The sequence below is a fragment of the Silurus meridionalis genome, chromosome 17 (genome assembly GCF_014805685.1).
Source record: "Silurus meridionalis isolate SWU-2019-XX chromosome 17, ASM1480568v1, whole genome shotgun sequence".
Lineage (NCBI taxonomy): Eukaryota > Metazoa > Chordata > Actinopteri > Siluriformes > Siluridae > Silurus > Silurus meridionalis.
Window position 1 is genome coordinate 12,154,446 of NC_060900.1, and position 22,122 is coordinate 12,176,567.

A 22,122-nucleotide genomic window follows, 5' to 3' on the forward strand; every position below is an offset into this window, starting at 1 on the left:
TATGGCTCTGACGTTAATTGGGTTGTAAGGAGCGGCTCCTGCAGTGTTACGGTGTGTTAGTCGGATTCCATGCTGTCAGTACGGCATTCGGTTCTTTTGACACTAAACGTGCTCTGTTTCCTTTTGTTGGAGCTCACAGGGGTGAGTCACATTGGTCTGTGTTCGGAACTGGTTTTATTGTGCATCATGACAGGTTGTCCGGTGGAAAAATCTTAAAGCAACTATTTGATAAATGCATCGGTCAAATGAATAAATATTTGAAAAAATTACTACTTTTCTTTTTATTGCGCAGAAAATGTATTATCAGAATAACACACTGCGCGTTGTACAGTACTTTACTCGATCAAGCACTATAACGATTCGCTGATGGTCATAATTATGTCATTAATTAGTTAGGTCTGATAATTAAGTCAAATAAATACACTAATCTATGCTAGTGAGTTGCTTTCTCGTTTGTGTCTGGACAATCATATATTGTCTGAAAACCTGGGAATACTTTTACACACGCCGCTCTTATTACAAGTCTGTCCTGCGCTGCGCAGCCAATGATTGTGCGCAGTGAGCATTGACGTCAAGGTCTCCGTAGAAAAGGCGCGGAGGGTCGCGCGAACTTAGAGAACCGGGAACAGAAGTAGGGGCTGGCAAAACACGGGTATAACACACACGCACACCCTTAAAGTGCACTCAACTCCTCCTCCTCAATTACTCACATTTGGCTGCGACGACACGAGGACACACCGCTTGCGACTAGGAACAGGTCTTTTTCAGAGAATATGTGGCTATAAACAAGAACTTGGCATTAAAGTTGCCATCTTTAAAGGCGTCGATTAATTTGTATTAGTCATTCACTGGAGCCTTCTGCTGTGCTGAAGTTGGACATCTTTTGAAATGACAAAGCGACGCAGAGGAAGCGAAAACACCAAGAAGATGCAAACAGTAGTAAAATTCGACAGGTTGAAATTGTAGTTGAAATTTCCATACAATTTCAGGATTATTTTTTAATCGGCGATGAGAAAAAATGGATTTTCGATGAAGTGCGTCTGCAACCCCCTCTATCCTCAGGCCGAAAAGAAAAACTGCCGAGTTCATTTTAACTGTATGATGACACACGCCTTTCCAATTGAAAATTGCCCATCGAAACACTTCAGACAAGCGTTACAGCAGTGGCTTCCGTAGTTGGTAACCTGCACAAAGTTCTGGAATGCACCGACATCCTTGTGTGCGTTCTGTGCATCGTTGATGTGTGCTCTGTAGGTCTATTTGCTTTGGGGAAAATAAATCGATAAAATAACAGCAAAGCATTAGCTTCTGAGTGGGATCTGAGTGTTATAACAGCTCTTTCATGACAGAAGTCTTATGAACCGCAAAGGGCCAAAGCTGTATATTACGGAAGCAAACACGTGTTTTTCGCTCCCGTCCGCGATGCTTTTCCACGGCCTGCACGGAGGCGACATTCACGGAGTGATGGAAGAAATGGAACGCAGAGGCAAGAGCGACTCAGCTGCTATCAGCTCGGCCATAGATATGGGCGAGAGAGAAACGGTAGGAGAACACAGGAGCTACAGAACAGATACTATATATATATATATATATATATATATATATATATATATATATATATATATATATATATATATATATATTTATATATATATATATATATCACGCGTGCGTGTGTGTTAGTTTGATCCATCGATATGTTTTGTTTTCATTATTCATGTAATTTGCAATTTGTAATACGTTACAGAATAATATTCACAAGCAGTTGATAAAATGCTTAAAATACTGCCTGCCATTGCCATTCTGCCATTAATGTATTAAATCGATTTCTTTAATTAAATAAAAAATATTTAACATTTTTATGTGTAAACCTATTGCGTTTGTTACAAATTCAAATATATTATTAAAATTAAAGTATATAAAATATAATTAATACTTGGATACGAGAACAGAGTTTTATTATTAACCAAAATTGGACTTTTTCATTTTCTTTTTAGTTTTTCTTAGTATTTTTTATGTATGTGTGCATGTCTGTAGATGGTATGAACTGTCTGTTTGTAGATTGTTTTCATTAATTTATTAATTTATTTACAAACTGTTTATCTACAAACTGGAGCCTTTTAATAATAGTATTATTAATAAATATACTAATATAGTACTACTACGGATACTACTACTGCTTCAACTACTACTACATCTACTACTACTAATAATAGTAATAATAATCATTTATTCTAATAATAATATAATTAATATAAAAATATTTTATGTTTGTGTGAGAGAAGGGGCGGCAGAAAGGCAGAGAGAGGACGATTTAATATGTAGAAGCTGGGCTTAAAAAGATTCAGGGCCATGAGGGGTAATGCATAAACTTACATACAATTTATACAAAGGATATATAGAAATAGTAAAACAGCACAACTATAACATATACTTAAAGGCACTTAAATGTGTTATTTAACCTTTCACGTAATTCCTGCTCATGTCACCTTTTCTTAGCTCCTTCCATTTTTTTTATCTTAGTATCACTAAAAATTGATTAGTAAACAAAGTCCAGTAACGACACGGTCGCGGGTTACAAATTTGCATTAATAAAAAAAAAAAATTAAAAAGATTTATTTTTTTTATATTAGAAACCACGCAGTAATGCGTGGGATACTGTTGAAACCTTTGTGTGATTTTCAATCGTGTTTAAACAATATTCCTTCAGGACGGATATTTGCTAAAACAAATGCTGTGTATCTCCTCAGGGTATGCCATCAATGACCAGTGAGCGGGTGGCACTGTGTGCGGGCTGCAGAGGGAAAATTTCCGACCGCTATTACTTGCTCGCAGTAGACAAGCAGTGGCACATGCGCTGTTTAAAATGTTGCGAGTGCAAACTCAACCTGGAGTCTGAGCTCACCTGCTTTAGTAAGGATGGAAGTATCTACTGCAAGGAAGACTATTACAGGTGTGGCCATAAATTGAATTTACTTTCGTTTTCTCTCCGGACATACAATCTACATTAGGGGTATTGGGCTACATTCTTAAGAAACAGCAAATTAACAGATATTAGCTAACCGCATTAAAGCTACTAATAAAGCAAACATGTTTTGCTGCAAAACGTAATAAAAAAAACACAGTGGCTATATATTAAATTGTGAAAATGGAAGTAAGTCTATCAATTTAAAATACGCCATTAAGTAAGCCCAAAGCAGGCAAATATTTTCAAATAAAAGTAATATGTAATATTTTATATTAAGCATTTTTTTACAATACAGTATTATAACCGCCACTGTGAGGAAAAAAGTTTTAAAAGAAAAATATTGCATTTATCAGCTCGTGTTTATTGACGATTGAACCCGTAAATAACAGACTCAACACTTTCCTGCAACACTTCCCTTCAACCTTGTCATAAGCATAAAGAGAGATATAAAGAGATCGAGAGAGAGATGGGGGTAATATAGTTAAATAGATAAAAAGTTATTCAATCTATGCTCATGGCTATGTTTCTCTTGTGTAGAAGGTTTTCGGTGCAGAGGTGTGCTCGCTGCCATCTCGGGATTTCGGCCTCGGAAATGGTAATGCGAGCTCGGGACTTGGTGTACCACTTAAATTGTTTCACATGCACTACGTGCAACAAAATACTGACGACAGGCGACCATTTTGGCATGAAGGACAGTCTCGTGTACTGCCGTTTACACTTCGAGACGCTCGTGCAGGGAGACTATGGGCACTTCACTCACACGGACGTGGCTCCAAGTAAAACGCTTAGTACAGCGGGGGCGCTCGCGCTCTCCTACTACAACGGAGTGGGCACGGTACAGAAAGGACGCCCGAGGAAACGGAAAAGTCCCGGCCCCGGAGCGGATTTGGCCGCATATAACGCAGGTGAGATTTTTATTTGTTTGTTTGTTTACTGTTGACTGCAGTGCATTAGAAAGGTACTGCGATTTTAATGTATTAAGACATACCTGGTAAAAAAAAAAACATGCTTTCGATTTTAAGGCTATGCAAAATGGAGGATAATGCAACAACAATAAACAAGACATAAAACATGTAAAATATCCACAATGTAAGCAAACATATTAAGTAATAACGTTTAAGGACTAAAATATTGCAATGTAAGCCTGATTTCAAATGACTTTTGGTAGAAATGCTGCATCCAAAAACAGCGCCCCAGGCCACATCTTTAAATTAAAACTAGGCTATAGCAACAGTTAAATTGTAGATTATGGTAAAAATAAGAAACTAAATTTAATAAAAAAAATGTTTAAGCTAATTGTTGTCTAATTTTTAGCAGGGATTTTTGTAGTTGTACAGTTTTCTTTGTTAAACAGAAGCCTGAAAATAGTCATGTTTAAACAAAAAAGCCGGTTTTAAAACAGAATTTAGTGTGCTACTAAATAGTGTTCCATATTTGTTGAGAATTTTTTTAAATGCAGCTGTGAAACGAAACAAACAAGGCACCATATTTTTTAAACTGAGCTAAGATAAAAAAAAAAAACACAATGCACATTTTGTCTTCTTTACAGCTAAGTTTTGTTGAGAGAAACTTATTTTGGATTTTTTTTATCATGACAGTCATATAATGCAAATACTAGTTATATAAATTATGCATTACTACAGCGGATACGTTTCTAGAATGTTAGTGTTCTTGACCTGCAAATAGCAGCAACGTGACTCAGACTCTTGCATAAAGGGGAGGAATGATCACTATATGGCTGACAACAGTTGACTAGGTAGGAAGCTGGAAATTACTTAGACGTGAATCTAATTCTCTAGAGTATTCGAAAATATGTGTAAGAAAAATAGAAAGTGACAAAGATATAGTGAAGTAATATATTTACCTAATCTAGAAACTATGTATTAAATCTATTACCGATTAATATTATTTCAGCTTGGTTTTTAGATTACATTTCATCATTGTATTTAATTTCCATTGAGTTTTGTTGTCATTACTATGTAAAGTACAAAATGCTGTGTACCCTATACAATACAATAAGACAATACATTTTATAATCGAATATGTGATCACTTTCAGCAGAAAAACAACAAAATAACTAAATAATTTCCTTTTTTAAGGGGTTGGATCTGTCGAAAGAAATCATACAAAGTCTAGCAAAATAAATATTTCAATGTCCAATTATCACTGCAATATATGTGTTCTATATTGCTTTGTGTTGTTTTAATAACACAAAGCAATATGGAACAAGCAATATGGAAAATGGAATTTGTATGGAAGATGTAATTGTGTCCGACTGAAGACCTGTAACTGAGTTATCTGACTATGGGATATATATATATATATATATATATATATATATATATATATATATATATATATATATATATATATATATATAATTTATTTAGGGATTAGCATTGAACAATACGTAAACTGCAATATATTTTAAATATTGAAGATCTCTTTTCTTGTTATATCACCGAGCAGTGGGCAGCAAGTAGGGGAAAATTTGCTTTCAATCACTGGTGCCACCTTCAGGTTACAGACAGAACGACCACAGTCAAGCTCTGCAAGAATAACTAGCGCAATAAATGCCTATTTTGGTTAAATACCATTTCGTTAAAGACATACGATTACAGCATTTCGAAGCTACTTTTTCATAGGACCTACAGCTGCCACCTTCTAGCATCAGCTGTTTAATAAAACTGTAATAATGTGTTAAACATTCGTCAATGTCATATGAGCTTGCAGTAGAGGGCAACCATAGATTAATATACTAGTATAAAACAAAAAATATTACTATGTTCAAAATATTATTTACTTATACTGTATTTGATTAACAGTAGTATTTAGGAATGTCAAGAATTACACAATTTATAATTCAATTACGATTTGTTCCATGTCCAAAATAATAATAAAACAATAATTGAAACAAAATGGCAATTATTAAATGTTTTTTCCAGTGTAATATTTTCAGTCAAAATAAACAGACTTCCTGAACTGTCTTGCATCTTGCAACACTTCAACTTCTGCCAAGAATTACTGCCCAAAATCTCTCTTTCAGTCTCTTTAAAAATGCCTAATTGGCAGCTAAAATCTCAAATAGTTGAGCCACATGCAAAAAACTGTAGTAATATTATAAATAAACAGACATGGCTCATTTGTAGATGTTTGAAAATAAGTAAAAGCTATTAGGCAAACTTAGCACTTTGCCCTATCAAACCCTTTAGACAAAAATGTTAAAGTGTATCTCAAAATCCATTGAGCAAAATATATCTTTTTAAACAAAATTGTTCCAAATAAAAACAATGGATATGCATTATCTATGAACTACTTATGGTAGTCTGTAAGAGATTCCCCCACAACCACCACACACATTTTTTTTTATTTTATAAAATTAAAGTTGGAGTCTATTTTACATTAATTGTAAACCAATTTGTTACATTTTCTGTAGCATTAGTTTAAAATATATTTTTCCTTGTGATTTCTTTAAAATAGCACTAAGCTGTAATGAAAATGATGGGGATCTAATGGACAGAGACTCTCAGTACAGTTCTGGTCAAAAGACCAAGAGAATGAGGACTTCCTTCAAGCACCATCAGCTAAGAACCATGAAGTCCTACTTTGCTATTAACCACAATCCTGATGCCAAGGATTTAAAACAGCTGGCACAGAAAACAGGTCTTACAAAGCGTGTACTTCAGGTAAGAGATTCTTTTGTCTATAATAAAGTGCAGCCATGACTCTTCTTTTTTTTTTTTTTTTTTTAAACACGAATTTTAAGTTTATAAAATGTTAAAGTATATATATTTTTTTATTCATATACCAAATGAAAGAATTTAGATTTCAGGTTTTAAACCAGAAATCTCACACAAACATGAAATTAAACAAGAATTTTACTTGGACATTTGAGAAACAATAATATTTTTTTTCATTAGAAAACTAAGCATTAGTAATAAATTGTTAGCTTGTGAAAGTTGAAACAAAGTGTATTTGAAATATCAATGAAATGGAAAAAATTTATAAAAAATACATTTCAAAACAAATCTAAGCATAAAACCTAAAAGGATGAATTATATAAATAGGGAATTTTTGGGGATTTTAGGTGATATATATATAATTGGCTTTAGAAGTAAAGACAGATAGAAATGAAAAAAAAAAACCTTTTAAACTTAAAATCTCAAAGCCCTAATTATCATATCTAAAACAATGTTTATGATGGATTTGTTACAATGGATGGATTGCATTTTTTTTTAGGTCTGGTTCCAGAATGCCAGGGCCAAATTCCGACGAAATCTTCTGCGTCAAGAGAACAATGGGGTGGAGAAAACATCAGATGGGTCAACTCTAGCTGGTGGAACCCCATCTGGTCCAGCCTCAGAAATTTCAAATGCCTCTATGAGCCCATCTAGCACTCCCACTACACTGACAGACCTTACTAACCCTACAATGCCCACAGTCACCTCTGTACTGACCTCCGTACCAGGCACCTTGGATGTGCATGAATGCCGGAGTCCATCGCAGACCACACTCACCAGCCTGTTCTGATGTCTGTCATTCACTTAATAATTACCATTGACTCTTACAACTTTGTCGTTACAGAAAACATCCTGTTTTTCTTATATTGTTATGAAACCATCACTGATTCACTTTACTTAGACACTACATTATAAAGTCTGTACCACATACACCATTCCTAGCCCTGATGCTCACAAATTCTGTTTGTAAAAGTTATAGTGGAGCTTTGATTAATGTCATAAACTTTGCAAATGTACAAGTTACAGATGTTCCTGGACATTGTTTTCAACTGACATAACAAAATGCAACTTGTTGCTCATCCCAAATAGAAACAGAATTAGAAATCTTTTAAAAGAAACAAAATATTGTTAGTTTCTTTTAAAGTATTGCATAAAGATTGGCATGCCTCAGTGAAAGGTCAAATTACATTTTTGTACTCAAAATATTATTTTTATTTTAATTTTACTCAACATTGTTAAAAGCATAATACTGTGGATAGAAGTGTTGTTCTTATATGAGAATTAACTTTTTTCTTCAGCTTTTTATTTAAGTAACTGCACACAGGGGTCAATGTAAGGAAAATTTATTATAATGTGAATAAGTTTTTACAAACAGTAAAAATCTAACTGTCATGTGCCTTACACTGCATTTAAGTAACACACCATGTCCATTTTTTACTGATGAAATTAATAGAATTTAAATGTGTATTTTATCAATCGAAGCAACAAGGTTGAGTAGCTCTGTTTTAACAAAGAGAGTTAAATGCAGGCATGTACTTTTGTTTCTCTCTCTTCATTTATACTGATCTGTCTTTCACCCTTTCACATTTTTTCTCCTCTGAGAAAAGATTATTTATGTATAAGATTATTTATACATATAAATAATCTTAACTCAACATTTTACCTCATTAAGAATACACTGGATATAATAGCACAGCAGCTAAAACCTTAATACACACTTCATCTTAGCCAAAAAAAGAGTAAAGTAAGTGCACTGAAAAAAATGCCAGTTTGTTTTCTATATCTAATAGTTGCAAAGGAACTTGCTAAGAACACTATAATGTAAATGAGTAAAAATTGTCAAATTGTTTTCTAAACTCAAATGAAACAAAATTATACGTTTGATGTGGATGAATGTTTTTTTTTTTTTTTTTTTTCTCAATTTATTACAATGTCACAGTGTTGGAAACAGGTTGAATATATCCATGCTGACCATAGTCTTCTTGTTGAAGATGCTGTATGGTTTAGATTTACATCTGTGGTGTTTCTTTGAGCATTCCTCACAATATCCTATTTGATGTAAATGTTCAGGTCTGTACAAATATATATAAACAAATTTGGTCATCCCTGTTATTACCATTAACTGAGAGAAATATTTAAGATCTCATCTATTGTTACTACTACTACTACACTTATTTACTAAGACATAATTTAATCTTTTGTGGTCAGTGTTTTCTGATTAAAAGATACTGGAAAAAATATGGTAAAATATGGTAAAATATGGTAGTTTGGTCTACTACAATGGCTCAGGAGAACAGATTGCATTTAATCACCTATCACTGCACACCAATATAACGATGAACTGTAATGAATGGTCATTTGTTGCCACCCAGATGAGGATGGATTCCCTTTTGAGTCCTTTCCTCTCATGCTATCTCAGGGATTTTTTCATATTCCGAAATCGCCACTGGCTTGGTGATTAGGAACAAACGTACAATTAATAGGAACAAACTTATACATTATTTCATGACCATGTTATCTGTTTAAAGCTGCTTTAAAATCATATCTATTGTTAAAAGCACTATACATTTTATAAATTTATGAATTTAATAAATAAATGTAAAGGTTTATGAACACCTGGCCATCACACATATTTGGGACTTCCTCTATATAGTCTATATAGATTGAAACTACAAGGTAGATATGGTTCCTAGTTTTATATAATTTTTTAACATACAATCCAATTAAAAGGAAATGCCCTAGAATCATGCAGTAATGATCAATATTAATGGAATTTCCTTAGTTTATGTACTTTAAGTTTAATAAACAAGCTTTAAGCTTTAAGCTTTAACCCATACATGGGTTGGTTCGAGTGCATACAATTTTATGGCTGTTAAGTTTACTAATTGATCAAAGTTATGTTATTGCTGATCTGTTAAATCCAGATTTTTTTTTTTTTTTTTTTAGGATAAGCTACTACTTTAAGCCATATAATATTCCATATACAATATAGGCAGTGTTCTGATTCCTGAATAAGCAATACATATTATTCTTATCATTGCCATGTCCTGTGATTAATTTTCAATTAATGTATACAAAGAATAGTACAGATGCTCTCCACCTTATGTATTATGTACAAGGTACGTTCTGAACGACCATTTGTACCATGACTTTGTTAATAAGTTGTTACTGTGTTCGTTATTGACTACGCATATCTCCTAATAATGTATAAAAACTATTAAATAAACAATAAAATACACTAAAACAAATTAAAATAATCAAAATATTGTATACAAATACAAATATTGTATACAATATTTTGTATTAAGTCTTAAGGATTAAAAGTAATACAAAAAGTAATTAAACTGTACTTAAAAAAATTAATTTGCCCTAGTCCAACCATGTAGACTCATTATGGTTGAAGACTAGCTGGCGGTGGTTTTGATTTTTTTCTACTCTGAACATGTTTCACTTTGAGGACAGATTTTTCGTATCCGTGAAAGTTAATAAAGTGAATGTTCATAAAGTGGGGAGCATCTCTATGTAGCAATTAAACTCATTACATTCACCTAGCATTTTTCAAGCTAAGTAAACAAGTAATCTCTTGAGAAATATAAATGCTTTTACACACACACACACACACACACACACACACACACACACACACACACACACACACGTATATAATGCTATACACACACTTAAAAAAAAAAATCCTGTCAAATACAAATCTTGAAATACTCTATGTGGACAAAGGTTTATGGACATATGACTATAAGATTTGTATGCACTTGAACCAACCCATGTATACAACATCGAGCTTGCTTTTTGCACAGAAGAGGCATTGTCATGCTGGATCAGTTTTAATTGAATGGAAAATACAATGCTATCACATTCACAAACTATACAGTTCTGTCCCCTTCTTTGTGGTAACATTTTAGAGAAGAAACAAATATGGGTGGCCATATAATGTACAAGATGTGTCCAAAACATGAACATTTTTTGTATTTTGTTAAATTCATTAGTGTAGTACAGTGGATCCATGCTGTAAACATCCAGTAAGCATGCTTCATAAAAACAAACAGACACAAATGCAGGTAAATGGTTTAATTTAAAAGCAGTCAGAGAATGCTACACAATATTTGAAGAGAGACAGTGGTAAGAAGGCCAGTAAAATGGCACAAAATGAAAATTAACAATTAATATGTTTTATTTATGTGTAATAATGTATACATGATACAGAAAAAAGTAAATGGTAATCTACCCCTGCCCATATGTGTAAATGGTTTAAATTAAATGCACAACATTTTGATACAGAGTGCTGCTAATTAATTACCTGATATATAACCACAAGTCCAAAAAAGTTGTGATGGTGTGTAATATTCAAACAAACAAACAAAAAAAACCCAGAATGCAATGATTTTCCAAATCTCATAAACCCATATTTTAAATATAACACATAGAAAACATTAAAATTGTTTAAATTGAGTAATTGTATCCTTTTAAGAAATAAATGTAGATAATTTGATGGCTGCGACATGTCTCAAAAAATCTTACAACTGTATCGAATCTCTATGTATCTGGGAAATGTCCATATACATCTGGAAACTGAAAAGACCATTTGCTGAAGTTTTAGGAGTTTAATATTGTCCCATTTATGTTTGATTCAAGATTCTAGTTGAGAGTCAGTTTATTTATTTATTTTAATTTTATGATGCGCCAAATGTTTTTTTTGGTCAAAGGTGTAGACATCAAGCAGCCGAATTCAACAGACGGACTCTTCTACTATAAAGCCATGCATATTCGATAGAGCATTGTCTTTTTGAACTATGCAAGGCCTTCCCCAAAAAAGATGTCATCTTGATGGAGAAATATGTTGCTCTAAAACCTACAGTGTTTAGTACTTTCAGTATAAATGGTGCCTCAGTCAATTTTAAATGAGCTTTGAGCCAGAGAAGACTGTTATTGTCAGGGTGCGAGAGAAATGGGAGGCGGAAGCCGGAGTACAGCTCGATCGGGTTTTATTGACCAGAGTGAGGGAGAGAGAGAAACACAAGCACGCGCACAAACACACACACGCACTCATGCACACACAAGTCCTAAAGAGAGTCCGAGGTGCGCTTGGGGAGAAGCGTAGCTGATCCGAAATGAGCGGGGAGGAGAAATGCAGCCGGTACCGGATAGTAGAGTCTGAACAGTACAGAACGGAAACCGTAGAGTACTGCATTCAACCGTGAAACCATACAGCAGTACATAACATCTAACACATACAATAACGAACGGCGAGTGAATGTGAGAGAGGGGTTTATGCAAGAGCGGGGTGGAGTGATGATGAGCTTCAGTTGTGCATAGTTACGCCTGGAGCTCCAGAGAGAGCGGAGGCATGAGTGACAACGAGCTTCAGGTGTGCGTGGTTATGCCTGGAGCTCCAGGGAGAGTGGAGTCATGAAAGCCAAAAAAGGGGGCGTGGCAGGTGGATCCCTGACAGTTATATCTCTGGATAACATTTACAGTACATACAGCATGGCTTATTTTGCATGATAGAGCAGCAACTTCTGGATGGTATGGCAAACGTCACAAAAGAAATTATCCGGAGCTGATTCTAAACCCATGCAGTGAATTTCATTACAAAAACATGTCTGTTTTAATGCAATGCCACCTGAGGGCCCAAGGATCTTGGGCAAAATTATTTTTAATATTGATTTTTGCAACTGTGTCTTATGCACAAAGATTTCTCCAAATTCTATGGAATCTTTTGATGATATTTATGTAGAGGAGATATTCAAAGTCTTCGCATTTTGTTTTTGCTGGTAATGTTACTAACCTGTTGCCAACTAAACAAAATATTTTAAAAATATTTCTCCAGTTGTTTCCTTTTATTGACATACTTCATTTTCTTTCCATCCTTTTACTCCCCTCCTCTCAAATTATTTAAACATGCTGCAGCCATCAAATTTAAAATTACCCCATTTGTCCTTAAAATAATAATTTTATGTCATTAAATATTTTATGTCATTTTTGTGTTGAATCTGATTGTGGGCAGACAGAGAAGAACATTCAGGTGTTAAAAAAAAGTTCTAAGGGAAGAAATAAATATTATTAATAAGGCTCATGGAGAGAGGAATAAGAGGCAGGAGACAGGTTTAAATCAACACTTAGCTTTATTTGCCACAGTCAATTCAGTTATAATTTCTTAGTATTTTTCATAACACACACACACACACACACACACACACACACACACACACACACACACACACACACACACTGCTCTTTGTGTCTATTTCTCTCTCTCAATCCTTTCCACCTCTCTGTTTTTTTCTCCTCTCTTCTGCACACTGAGACAGAACACTCATTAGTCAAACCCCAAACAGGCTTGTGATTCTTACCACTCATTTCCTCTAACCTTGCCCTTTATTGAAAAAATAAGACCTTCACCCTTGCTACATATCAAATCAACTTCCTCCATAGGCATAAAAAGTCTAAATCTGATGTATTAATGTGTGCAGAGTGCTACAGATGTGTTTTGCCAGTCGAACTTGGCTGTAACAGTTTCCCTCTGACCAACCAATCAGAGAACGGAAAAATGCTGATGCTATTCTGGGCTAGCTAGCCGGCCCTGTGAGGTGACTTTGAAATCTGATTGGTTAAATTAACAGATTTATTTCTTATAGAGACTATGATGAAAGTGCCAGCAGTACTTTTAAGGCCCTAGGCAGGTTAGATTGACATGGCAGCACATAGAGGCTGAAATCTGATTGGACAAAAAATCTAACATCCACATACACGTACTGAAAGCTGTGCAGCCAAGAGAAATACTACAAAATTAGGAGAATAAAGTTTTGGGAATAAATTTATACAATTTCATGGAAAAATATTAGAATTTAGGTTGGAACTGTAGGTCAGTGCTTTTGATGGTGTTAAGCCAGAAGAAAAGGCTTTGCTAGCCCTGGCTGCCCACCATTGCCCACCATTTCTGAGGCACATGATGCATTTAGGGGCACCAGCAGATAATTCTTCTACCACAAATCCCTCCTGCCACTCTTTTCCACCCTCTTCACCCTGCCTGCATTCTTTTCTTCACTTCTCTAACACACTTTCCATTACTTTGCACTGTTGACACAAGGTACTTAAACTCATCCACCTTCACCACCTCGTCTCCCTGCAACCGCACCATGCCACTGCTTTCCCTCTCATTCAAACACATGCACTATGTTTTACTCCTACTGACTTTCATTCCCCTTCTCTTCAGCATGTACCTCCACCCTTCTAGGCTCTCACTCCCCAAACATAAAAGTTTGTGAAAACTACTGTCTGAACTTATCTGTCAACCTGTCGATCACCATTGCAAACAGGGAAAGGCTCAGAGCTGATCCTTGATGCAATCCCACCTCCACCAGTCGGTCATTCCTACTGCACACATTACTGCTATTTCACTGTCCTTATACATGTCCTGGATCACCCTCACATACTTCTTTAGCACACCTGACTTCCTAATACAATACCACAAGTCCTATCTTGGCACACTGAGAGATGCTTTCCTGTAGATCCACAAACACACTGCGCAACTCCTTCTGACCTTCTCTATACTTTTCCATCAACATTCTTAAACCAAATAATGCGTATGTGGTGCTCTTCCTCTGCATTAAACCATACTGTTGCTCACAGGTCACCTCTCCTCTCAACTTAGCTTCCAATACTCTTTCCCATAACTTCACGACTTGAAGACTTTCCACTCTTTATCCTCCTAATAGCTGCTCTCACCTATCCATTTCCTTCTTCACAATCTCCATATCATCAAACCTTTTCTTTCAACCTACCCTCAACGTTCCTACACTTCTTTCCTTGCTGTCTCTGTAGATGTCTTTCCCCTCTTCTTCTATTCCTTTGGCCAACAGTAGCCCAATTTCCACCACTACCCTGTTGGCTAACAATTCCTGTTGCAGTCGTTAGTATCCCGGGCCTCAACAATTCGGTATAGAATTTAGGTTTGTGATCTGCATATTTGATTTGGCACAGTGTATGCTGAATGCCCTTTCTAACACAACACCTGTAGGAGAGCGATCGCTTGAACATGTTTAGGGAAGCAGTTGTGGATTAATCGGTATATAGCCAATGATACGGTACAGAAAACCACCATTAATGGGATTAGATTTTGCTAAAAGGATGGAAATGGGAGTGGTGAACACTTATTTTAAGAAAAAGGAGGATCAAAGGGTGACATATAAGAGTGGAGGAAGGTGCACACAGGTGGACTATATTCTATGTAGGTGATGCAACCTGAAGGAGATTGGAGACGGTAAGGTGTTGGCAGGGGACAGTGTAGCGAGACAGCATTGGATGGTCTTCTGTAGGATGGTTTTGGATGTGAAGAAGAAGAGGATGAGAGTGAGGACTGAAAGAAGAGTAAGATGGTGGAAACTGAAGGAGGAAGGCTGTAGTGTGAGGTTGAGGTCAGGCAGGGGCTCGGTGGTGGTGAAGAGGTGCTGGATGATTGGGCAACTACTGCAGAAGTGATAAGAAAGACAGCTAGAAAGGTACTTAATGTGACATCTGGAAATAGAAAGGAAGACAAAGAGAAGTGGTGGTGGAATGAGGAAGAGCAGGAAAGCATAATGAGAAAGAAGTTGGCAAAACAATATTGGGATCGACAAAGTGATGAGTAAAGTAGGCAGGAGTACAAGGAGATGCGGCATCAGGTAAAGAGAAAGCCAAGGAAAAGGCATATGAGGAGCTGTATTAGAAGTTGGAGACTAAGGAATGACGATTTATTTTTAAAGGATTAATACCGATTGGCCAGGCAAAGAGAGGTGGGAAGTTGGGAAGGATGTGCTGCAAGTTAGAGCAATAAAGAATGGAGATGGAAATATGTTGACTAGTGAGAAGAGTGTTTTGAGAAGGTGGAGAAAGTATTTTGAGCAGCTGATTAACGTGAAAAATGAGAGAAAGAGAAGGTTGGATGGTGTGGAGATAGTGAAGCAGGAAGTGGATAGGATTAGTAACGAGGAAGTGAGAGCAGCGATTAAGAGAATGAAGAGTGGAAAATCAGTTGGACCAGATGACATACCGGTGGAAGCATGTAGATGTTTAGGAGAGATGGCAGTGGAGTTTTTAACCAGGTTGTCTAAGGAATGGAGAAGGAGTGTGCTGGTACCGATCTTTAAAAAAAAAGGGAGATGTGCAGACCTACAGTAACAAGTTGATCAGTCACACCTTGAAGTTATGGGAAAGAGTAGTGGAAGCCAGGCTGAGAGAAGTGGTGGAAGAGCATCACAGATACATTATTTGCTTTGAGAATGTTGATGGAGAAGTATAGAGAAGGTCAGTAGGAGTTACATTGTGTGTTTGTGGATTTAAAGAAAGTGAACAACAGGCTGCCAAGAGAGGAGTTGTGGTATTGTATGAGGAAGGCAGATGTGTCAGAGAGGTATGTGAGGGTGGTGCAGGACATGTATGAGGACAGTATGACAGCAGTGAATTGTGCTGTAGGAATGAGAGACTGGTTCAAGGTAGAGGTTGGATTGCATCAAGGATCAGCTCTGAACCTTTTCCTGTTTGCATTGTTTATGGACAAGTTGACGCACGAGGTCAGACTGTCAGTAATGCAAAAAGTAGGACCCAAATGCAAGATGCACACAAGGTTATGGGGAAAAAAAGCTGAATTTAATATATATAAAGAAAAGCAAAGGGGCAAAGTCAAAAACAGAATTCAAAACAATCCAGGGTCAAAACAGGCAAACAGGGCAATGCAGGAAAAGACAAAACCAAAATCCAAAATGGTCCAAAAATCCAGAAACCAGCAAAACAGTACAATACAGGGCAGAGCAAAACATAAACCAAAAACAGTCCAAACTTCAAAACCAGAGGCAGGGCAGAACAGGGGTCAAGGACAGGATCCAGAACAGGCAGGATGATCAGGATCTGAAACAGGAACTAGAGAAGGCAGGATGGCAAGAATAATCCCAGGGGCTAGGAAGCCGGAAAGATAATCTGGCCCGGAAATAAAGTCTTGATTGTCCTTATATACACTGGGAGGCGCGGGAAAAAATGGCAAGATGGCCACCGACCCGGAAGTGCTCACCGTGGAACCGGAAGTGTGCGCCGCGAAACCGGAAGTGTGCGCTGGGTGCCCGGGAGATCCTGACACAGACAGGAGTCTCCGTGGACTATGATGTTTGTGGATAATATTGTGATTTGTGGTAAGAGTAGGGAGCAGGTTGAAAAGAGCCTGAGGAGCTGGAGGTCAGTGGAGTGGTGCAGTTGCAGGGAGAAGAGGTGGTGAAGGTGGAGGAGTTCAGGTAACTGGGGTCAACAGTGCAAAGTAATGGAGAGTGTATAAGAGAACTGAAGAAAACAGTGCGGGCAGAGTGGAGTGGGTCGAGAAAAGTGGCAGAAGTGTTGTGTGATAGAAGTGTATCTGCAAGAGTAAAAGGAAACGATTATTGGACTGTGGTGAAACCTGCTATGTTGTATGGTTTAGATACAGTGGCATCTACTAAAAGACAGGAGGCGGAGCTGGAGGTAGCAGAGCTGAATATGTTGAGCTATTTGTTGGGAGTGATGAGGATGGACATGACTAGAAATTCGTTTATTAGAAAAACAGCGTATTTAGGACGTTTGGAGACAAGGTGAGGGAGGCAAGATTGAGATAGTTTGGACATGTGTGGAGGAGAGATATGGAGTATATTGGTAGGAGAATACTGAGGATGGAGCCACCAGGAAGGAGGAAAGGAGGAAGGACAAGGAGGATGTTTATGTATGTGGTAAGGGAAGACATGCAGGTAGTTGGTTTGACAGAGGCAGATGTAGAATACAGATAGGAATGGAGACAGGTGATCCACTGTGGCGACCCCTAATGCATGACGTGAGGAGGGCATTCAGGAGAGTAAACAGCAAAAAGGCAGCAGGACCAGATGGCATCACAGGTCAGGTTCTGAAAGACTGCACTGACCAACTAGCAGCGGTGTTCACAAAGATATTCAATCTCTCTGCCTTGGACAGTCTGTTGTCCCCTTATGATTCTAACAGTCCACCACTGTTCCTGTCCCGAAGAAACCCCAGCCCACTTACCTCAATGACTACAACCCTGTAGCCCTGACCTCAGTAGTGATAAAGTGCTTTGAAAGACTAGTCAGAGACTTCATTACAGCTTTATTACCAGACACACTGGATTGACTACAGTTTGCGCACCACCAAAGCCACTCTACTGAGGACTGTTTTACTCCTAATTTCATTCCTTCCTCCACTCTTATACCACCATCTGCCCTTACACATTCCTCTCCTTAAGGCCATACCTACCGATCACCTCCTCATCACCTTTGTTCCCTTCACCTACATGCCTATTAAAGCCTGCCCCAATTCCCAAGCTTTCATTACTAGTGGATCATAGGCACTGATGACATTTATCATCACCCAATCAACTTTCAGCTTCATGTTCATAACCCTATTAGAAACTCTCTTCACCTCCACTACACTCTTACTAAACTCTTCCTTCAGAATCACCCCTGCACCATTTCTCTTTCCATCCACACCATGAAAGAAGAGTTTAAACCCATCTCCAATGTTGCTGACCTTACTCCCCTTCCACTTGGGCTCCTGAACACACAACATATCCACCTTTCTCCTCTCCATCATATCAGCTATCTATATACCCTTTACCGGTCATAGTACCAACCTTAACCTCCACTCTCCTACACTTCTCTTTATCCTGCAGTCTCTGTAAACGTCTTCTTCCTCTCCTTCTCCTCCTTTGGCCAACAGTAGCCGAATTTCAACAGGTACCCTGTTGGCTAACAATACCTGTGGCCTCGACCGATCCGATATGAATTTCTGATTCTTGATCCGCATATTTGATTTGGCACATGTTTTAAGCTGGATGCCCTTTCTAACGCAACCCTCCCCATTTATCCGGGCTTGGGACCGGCACTAAGAGTGCACTGGCTAACCCTAGTGGCTGGGTTGACTAATTAGACAGATAGCTAGCTATTATCCAACAATAATTAGCCTAGTTAACTACTTTAAATATATATATATGGTGCTGTTTTCACAGCACCATCACTGATTTTCTTGGAACATTTTTCAAGATTTCTAGTGAAATAAAAATATAAAACAAAAAAAAGTTAAGTTTTTGCTGCACTGAACAACGAAAGCGACCGAGTGATACGTCATCAACTAAGCGACTGATGCTTCCCTCTGCCGAAAACGGGGAACCGGCAGTGTGGGTTTGCTTGTGCCTTCGAAATTTGCTCGTGAAATAGGGTAAAATTTTGCGAGCGTGTTTGCTCATATCTCCATTTGCTCGTACTATAGGTTGCTCGTACAACGGGAGAAAAGAGATGTTATGTGGTTTAGCATTGTCCTGTTGAAATATGCAAGGCCTTCACTTAAAACATCATCATCTGGATGGAAGAATATGTTACTTTTAAAAACTGTATATACCTTTCAGTATTGATTGTGTCTCCAGAAATGCAAGCTGCCCAATCAATTCAATTCAATTACACTTTATTTGTATAGTGCTTTTAAAAATAGGCTCTTAGATAAATCTCAGATTCCCTGATCGATAATGTGGAACCATTCCCAGCTGCACAGAGTGATAGAGAGAGAGAGAGAGAGAGAGAGAGAGAGAGAGATTAGATTTTTAACTCAGCTTTAATAAATAATCAATAATAACAATTAAAAGGTTATTTTAAAACAGCACTTGTTTATTAGTGTAAAAGGCCTTTAAAACACCTTCATAAAAAAACAGTATTTACATAACATACAAACATTTCAACATAAGTGTTCATATCATTCATGGCTTTAAAAAAATTACAATTTATTTTGACTGTATTTTCTGGGTTATGTAGATGGCCATTTTTGCTTGTCTAAAATAATGTTGATCAGTTCTCATTTTTGCTTTTTTGTCTTTTTGTAGCCAGCTCTAAAAAATAAACCGAACCTGGGACCATGTTTTCAGTTAAGCTTTTCGCATTAAAAAAAAAAAAATGTGCAAAATAGTTTGTTTCATTACAAAAGGGACAACATTTTAAAACATCTGGGTTTACCAGAAATCAAAACATTAACCCCCACTGCTCCATGTAAAATTCTTCAATGTAAATCCAAATAAAGCTTTTTCCTCCACACTGCTCTCCCATCCAACTTTCTCTTGTTTACAGTTTTTACACAGGATTTGTAAATTGCTTTACCTTTTGCTTTATAGATTTGTAATGCATGTCCTTTGTCTGAGTCAAAATAAAAACCATTACATCTGAAGGATTCTAACATTTCTGTCCACACAGGCTCCCCAGGTGCTTGTTCAGTCTCTTGTGATTTCAAGACTGGACTACTGCAACTCTCTGCTGGCAGGTCTTCCCCCTGAAAGCTATTCGTCCACTGCATATGAACCAAAATGCAGCTGCACGACTTGTGTTCAATCTGCCCAAGTTCTCCCACAACACCCCACTGCTGCCTCCCTTCACTGGGTTCCAGTAGCTGCATGAATCAGATTCAAAACACAGATGCTTGATTCCCCAGCACTGCTCGACTGGTACCACCTTCTCTCAGAATGAGAAGTAACTATACTTCAAGGCTTTTCTCTGTTCTGTCACCGAGGTGGTGGAATGAACTTGGCTATCCTTGGCTATGAACTTGAGTCCCTGGCTATCTTCAAGCGACGGTTGAAGACCTACCTCTTCCTGAAACACTTAAATTAGCACTTTCCAAGTTTGCTTTGGAGAATTCAAGAGTTATATTTATACTAAGTTTGTAATCTTGCGTACCAGTGTAGATTTATACATTGCTCTGGATAAGGGCGTCTACCTAATGCCGCAAATGTAAATGTAAATGTAAATATCCATCCATTTTGGATAGAAGTTTTAATTCAGGAAAAGGGTCAGCTTTATCTGGTGTTTAAGTCCCATTGTGGTATTCCTTAATTAAAACCAGTTCGTCTGCTGATCCCTTTTTTAATGATGGCCTCTGTGTTTCGCAGTGACCATAGCTCCTGCCACTGCTTTTGTGTCTTTTAAGTCTGGACCCACAGTGTCCACCAGTTTTTTCAGTGTTTTGAACTTTTTGCACTGTAGGGTGAGGCCTGGAGAAATGTCTTTAGTGTTCATTCATCCTTCTCCCACTAAAGGCTCTTTCAGAAGCCAGTGCAGTGAGACAGCAGGGCCTTGGGAGCCACACTCAATTAGAGTCCATGATTTAAAAACACTTTTATAAAAATTCGACATTTAAAACAATTGGGTCCATAAAAAATAAGGTACGGTCACAACCAAAACCATTGTTTTTTTTTTCAAAATTAACACCAATACCATCTCTCCATATCAGGGAATCAAGTACAATCAGGTATTTTTTGTACATTTCAAACATTGCGATTGTGCTCCTAATGTCTACTAGGCCCTAACCTTCTTTTTCTTTAGAGAGAAAGAGGACGCTCTGAGGAATCCACTGTAGTTTGTCCCATACAAAGTTAACTAGTGATGACTGTATCCTTTCCACTAAACCTGTACAGGGCTCAACGCAAGCTAGGCGATGCCACAATGTTGAGGCTACTGTTGTTTACCACAAGTTCCCTCCCCCTAAATGACATGTTTGGTTTGAGCCAATTTTGGTAACTCATGGTGCCAGTTTCCTACTGCAATAGCTTTTTTTTCCAGTTGATTCTAGAAAAGGATACTAGAAGTCCACAACAACCTTGTAAAACTCTCAAATTCATTTTGATTTTTTACTAAAATATCATCTGTATATGCAGAAAAAACATCTTCTTATTATTATTATTTTAGCTGCTCCCATTAGGGGTCGCCACAGCAGATCATCCGTCTCCATACCACCCTGTCCTCTACATCTGCCTCTTTCACACCAACTACCTGCATGTCTTCCCTCACCACATCCATGAACCACCTCCTTGGCCTTTCTCTTTTCCTCCTACCTGGTGGCTCCATCCTCAGCATTCTTCTACCAATATAATTCATGTCCCTCCTCTGCACATGTCCAAACCATCTCAATCTCACCTTCCTCACCTTGTCACCAAAACATCCTACATGCGCTGTCCCTCTAATAAACTTATTTCTAATCTTGTCCATCCTCATCACTCCCAACGAAAACCTCAACATCTTCAACTCTGCTACCTCCAGCTCTACCTCCTGTCTTTTACTCAATGCAACTGTCTCTACTCCATACAACATCGCAGGTCTCACCAAAGTCCTATAAACTTTCCCTTTCATTCTTGCAGATACCCTACTATCACAAATCACTCTGGTCACTCTTCTCCACCCAATCCACCCTGCCTGCAGTCTTTTCTTTACTTCTCTAAAACACTCTCCATTACTTTGCACTGTTGACCCCAGGTACCTGAACTCCTCCACCTTCTCCACCTCTTCTACCTGCAACCGCACCACTCCACTGCCCTCCCTCTCATTCACACACATGTACTCTGTCTTACACCTACTGACT

At 37.5% G+C, this 22,122-nt stretch overlaps 1 protein-coding gene across 2 annotated transcripts; it reads left to right on the plus strand.

Moving 5' to 3' along the window:
• Nucleotides 1-639: 639 nt before the first annotated feature.
• Nucleotides 640-8,803, plus strand: lhx2b (LIM homeobox 2b). 2 transcript variants are annotated; one of them, XM_046870350.1, is made up of 5 exons: nucleotides 640-1,542; nucleotides 2,751-2,953; nucleotides 3,506-3,873; nucleotides 6,449-6,654; nucleotides 7,208-8,803. In XM_046870350.1, the coding sequence occupies exons 1-5, from the start codon at nucleotides 1,357-1,359 to the stop codon at nucleotides 7,496-7,498; spliced, it is 1,254 nt and encodes a 417-aa protein (XP_046726306.1). In that variant the 5' UTR covers nucleotides 640-1,356; the 3' UTR covers nucleotides 7,499-8,803. The 2 variants fall into 2 exon arrangements, with proteins under 2 accessions (XP_046726306.1, XP_046726307.1); XM_046870351.1 differs by having other exon boundaries at nucleotides 3,509-3,873.
• The last annotated feature ends 13,319 nt before the right edge of the window (nucleotides 8,804-22,122 follow it).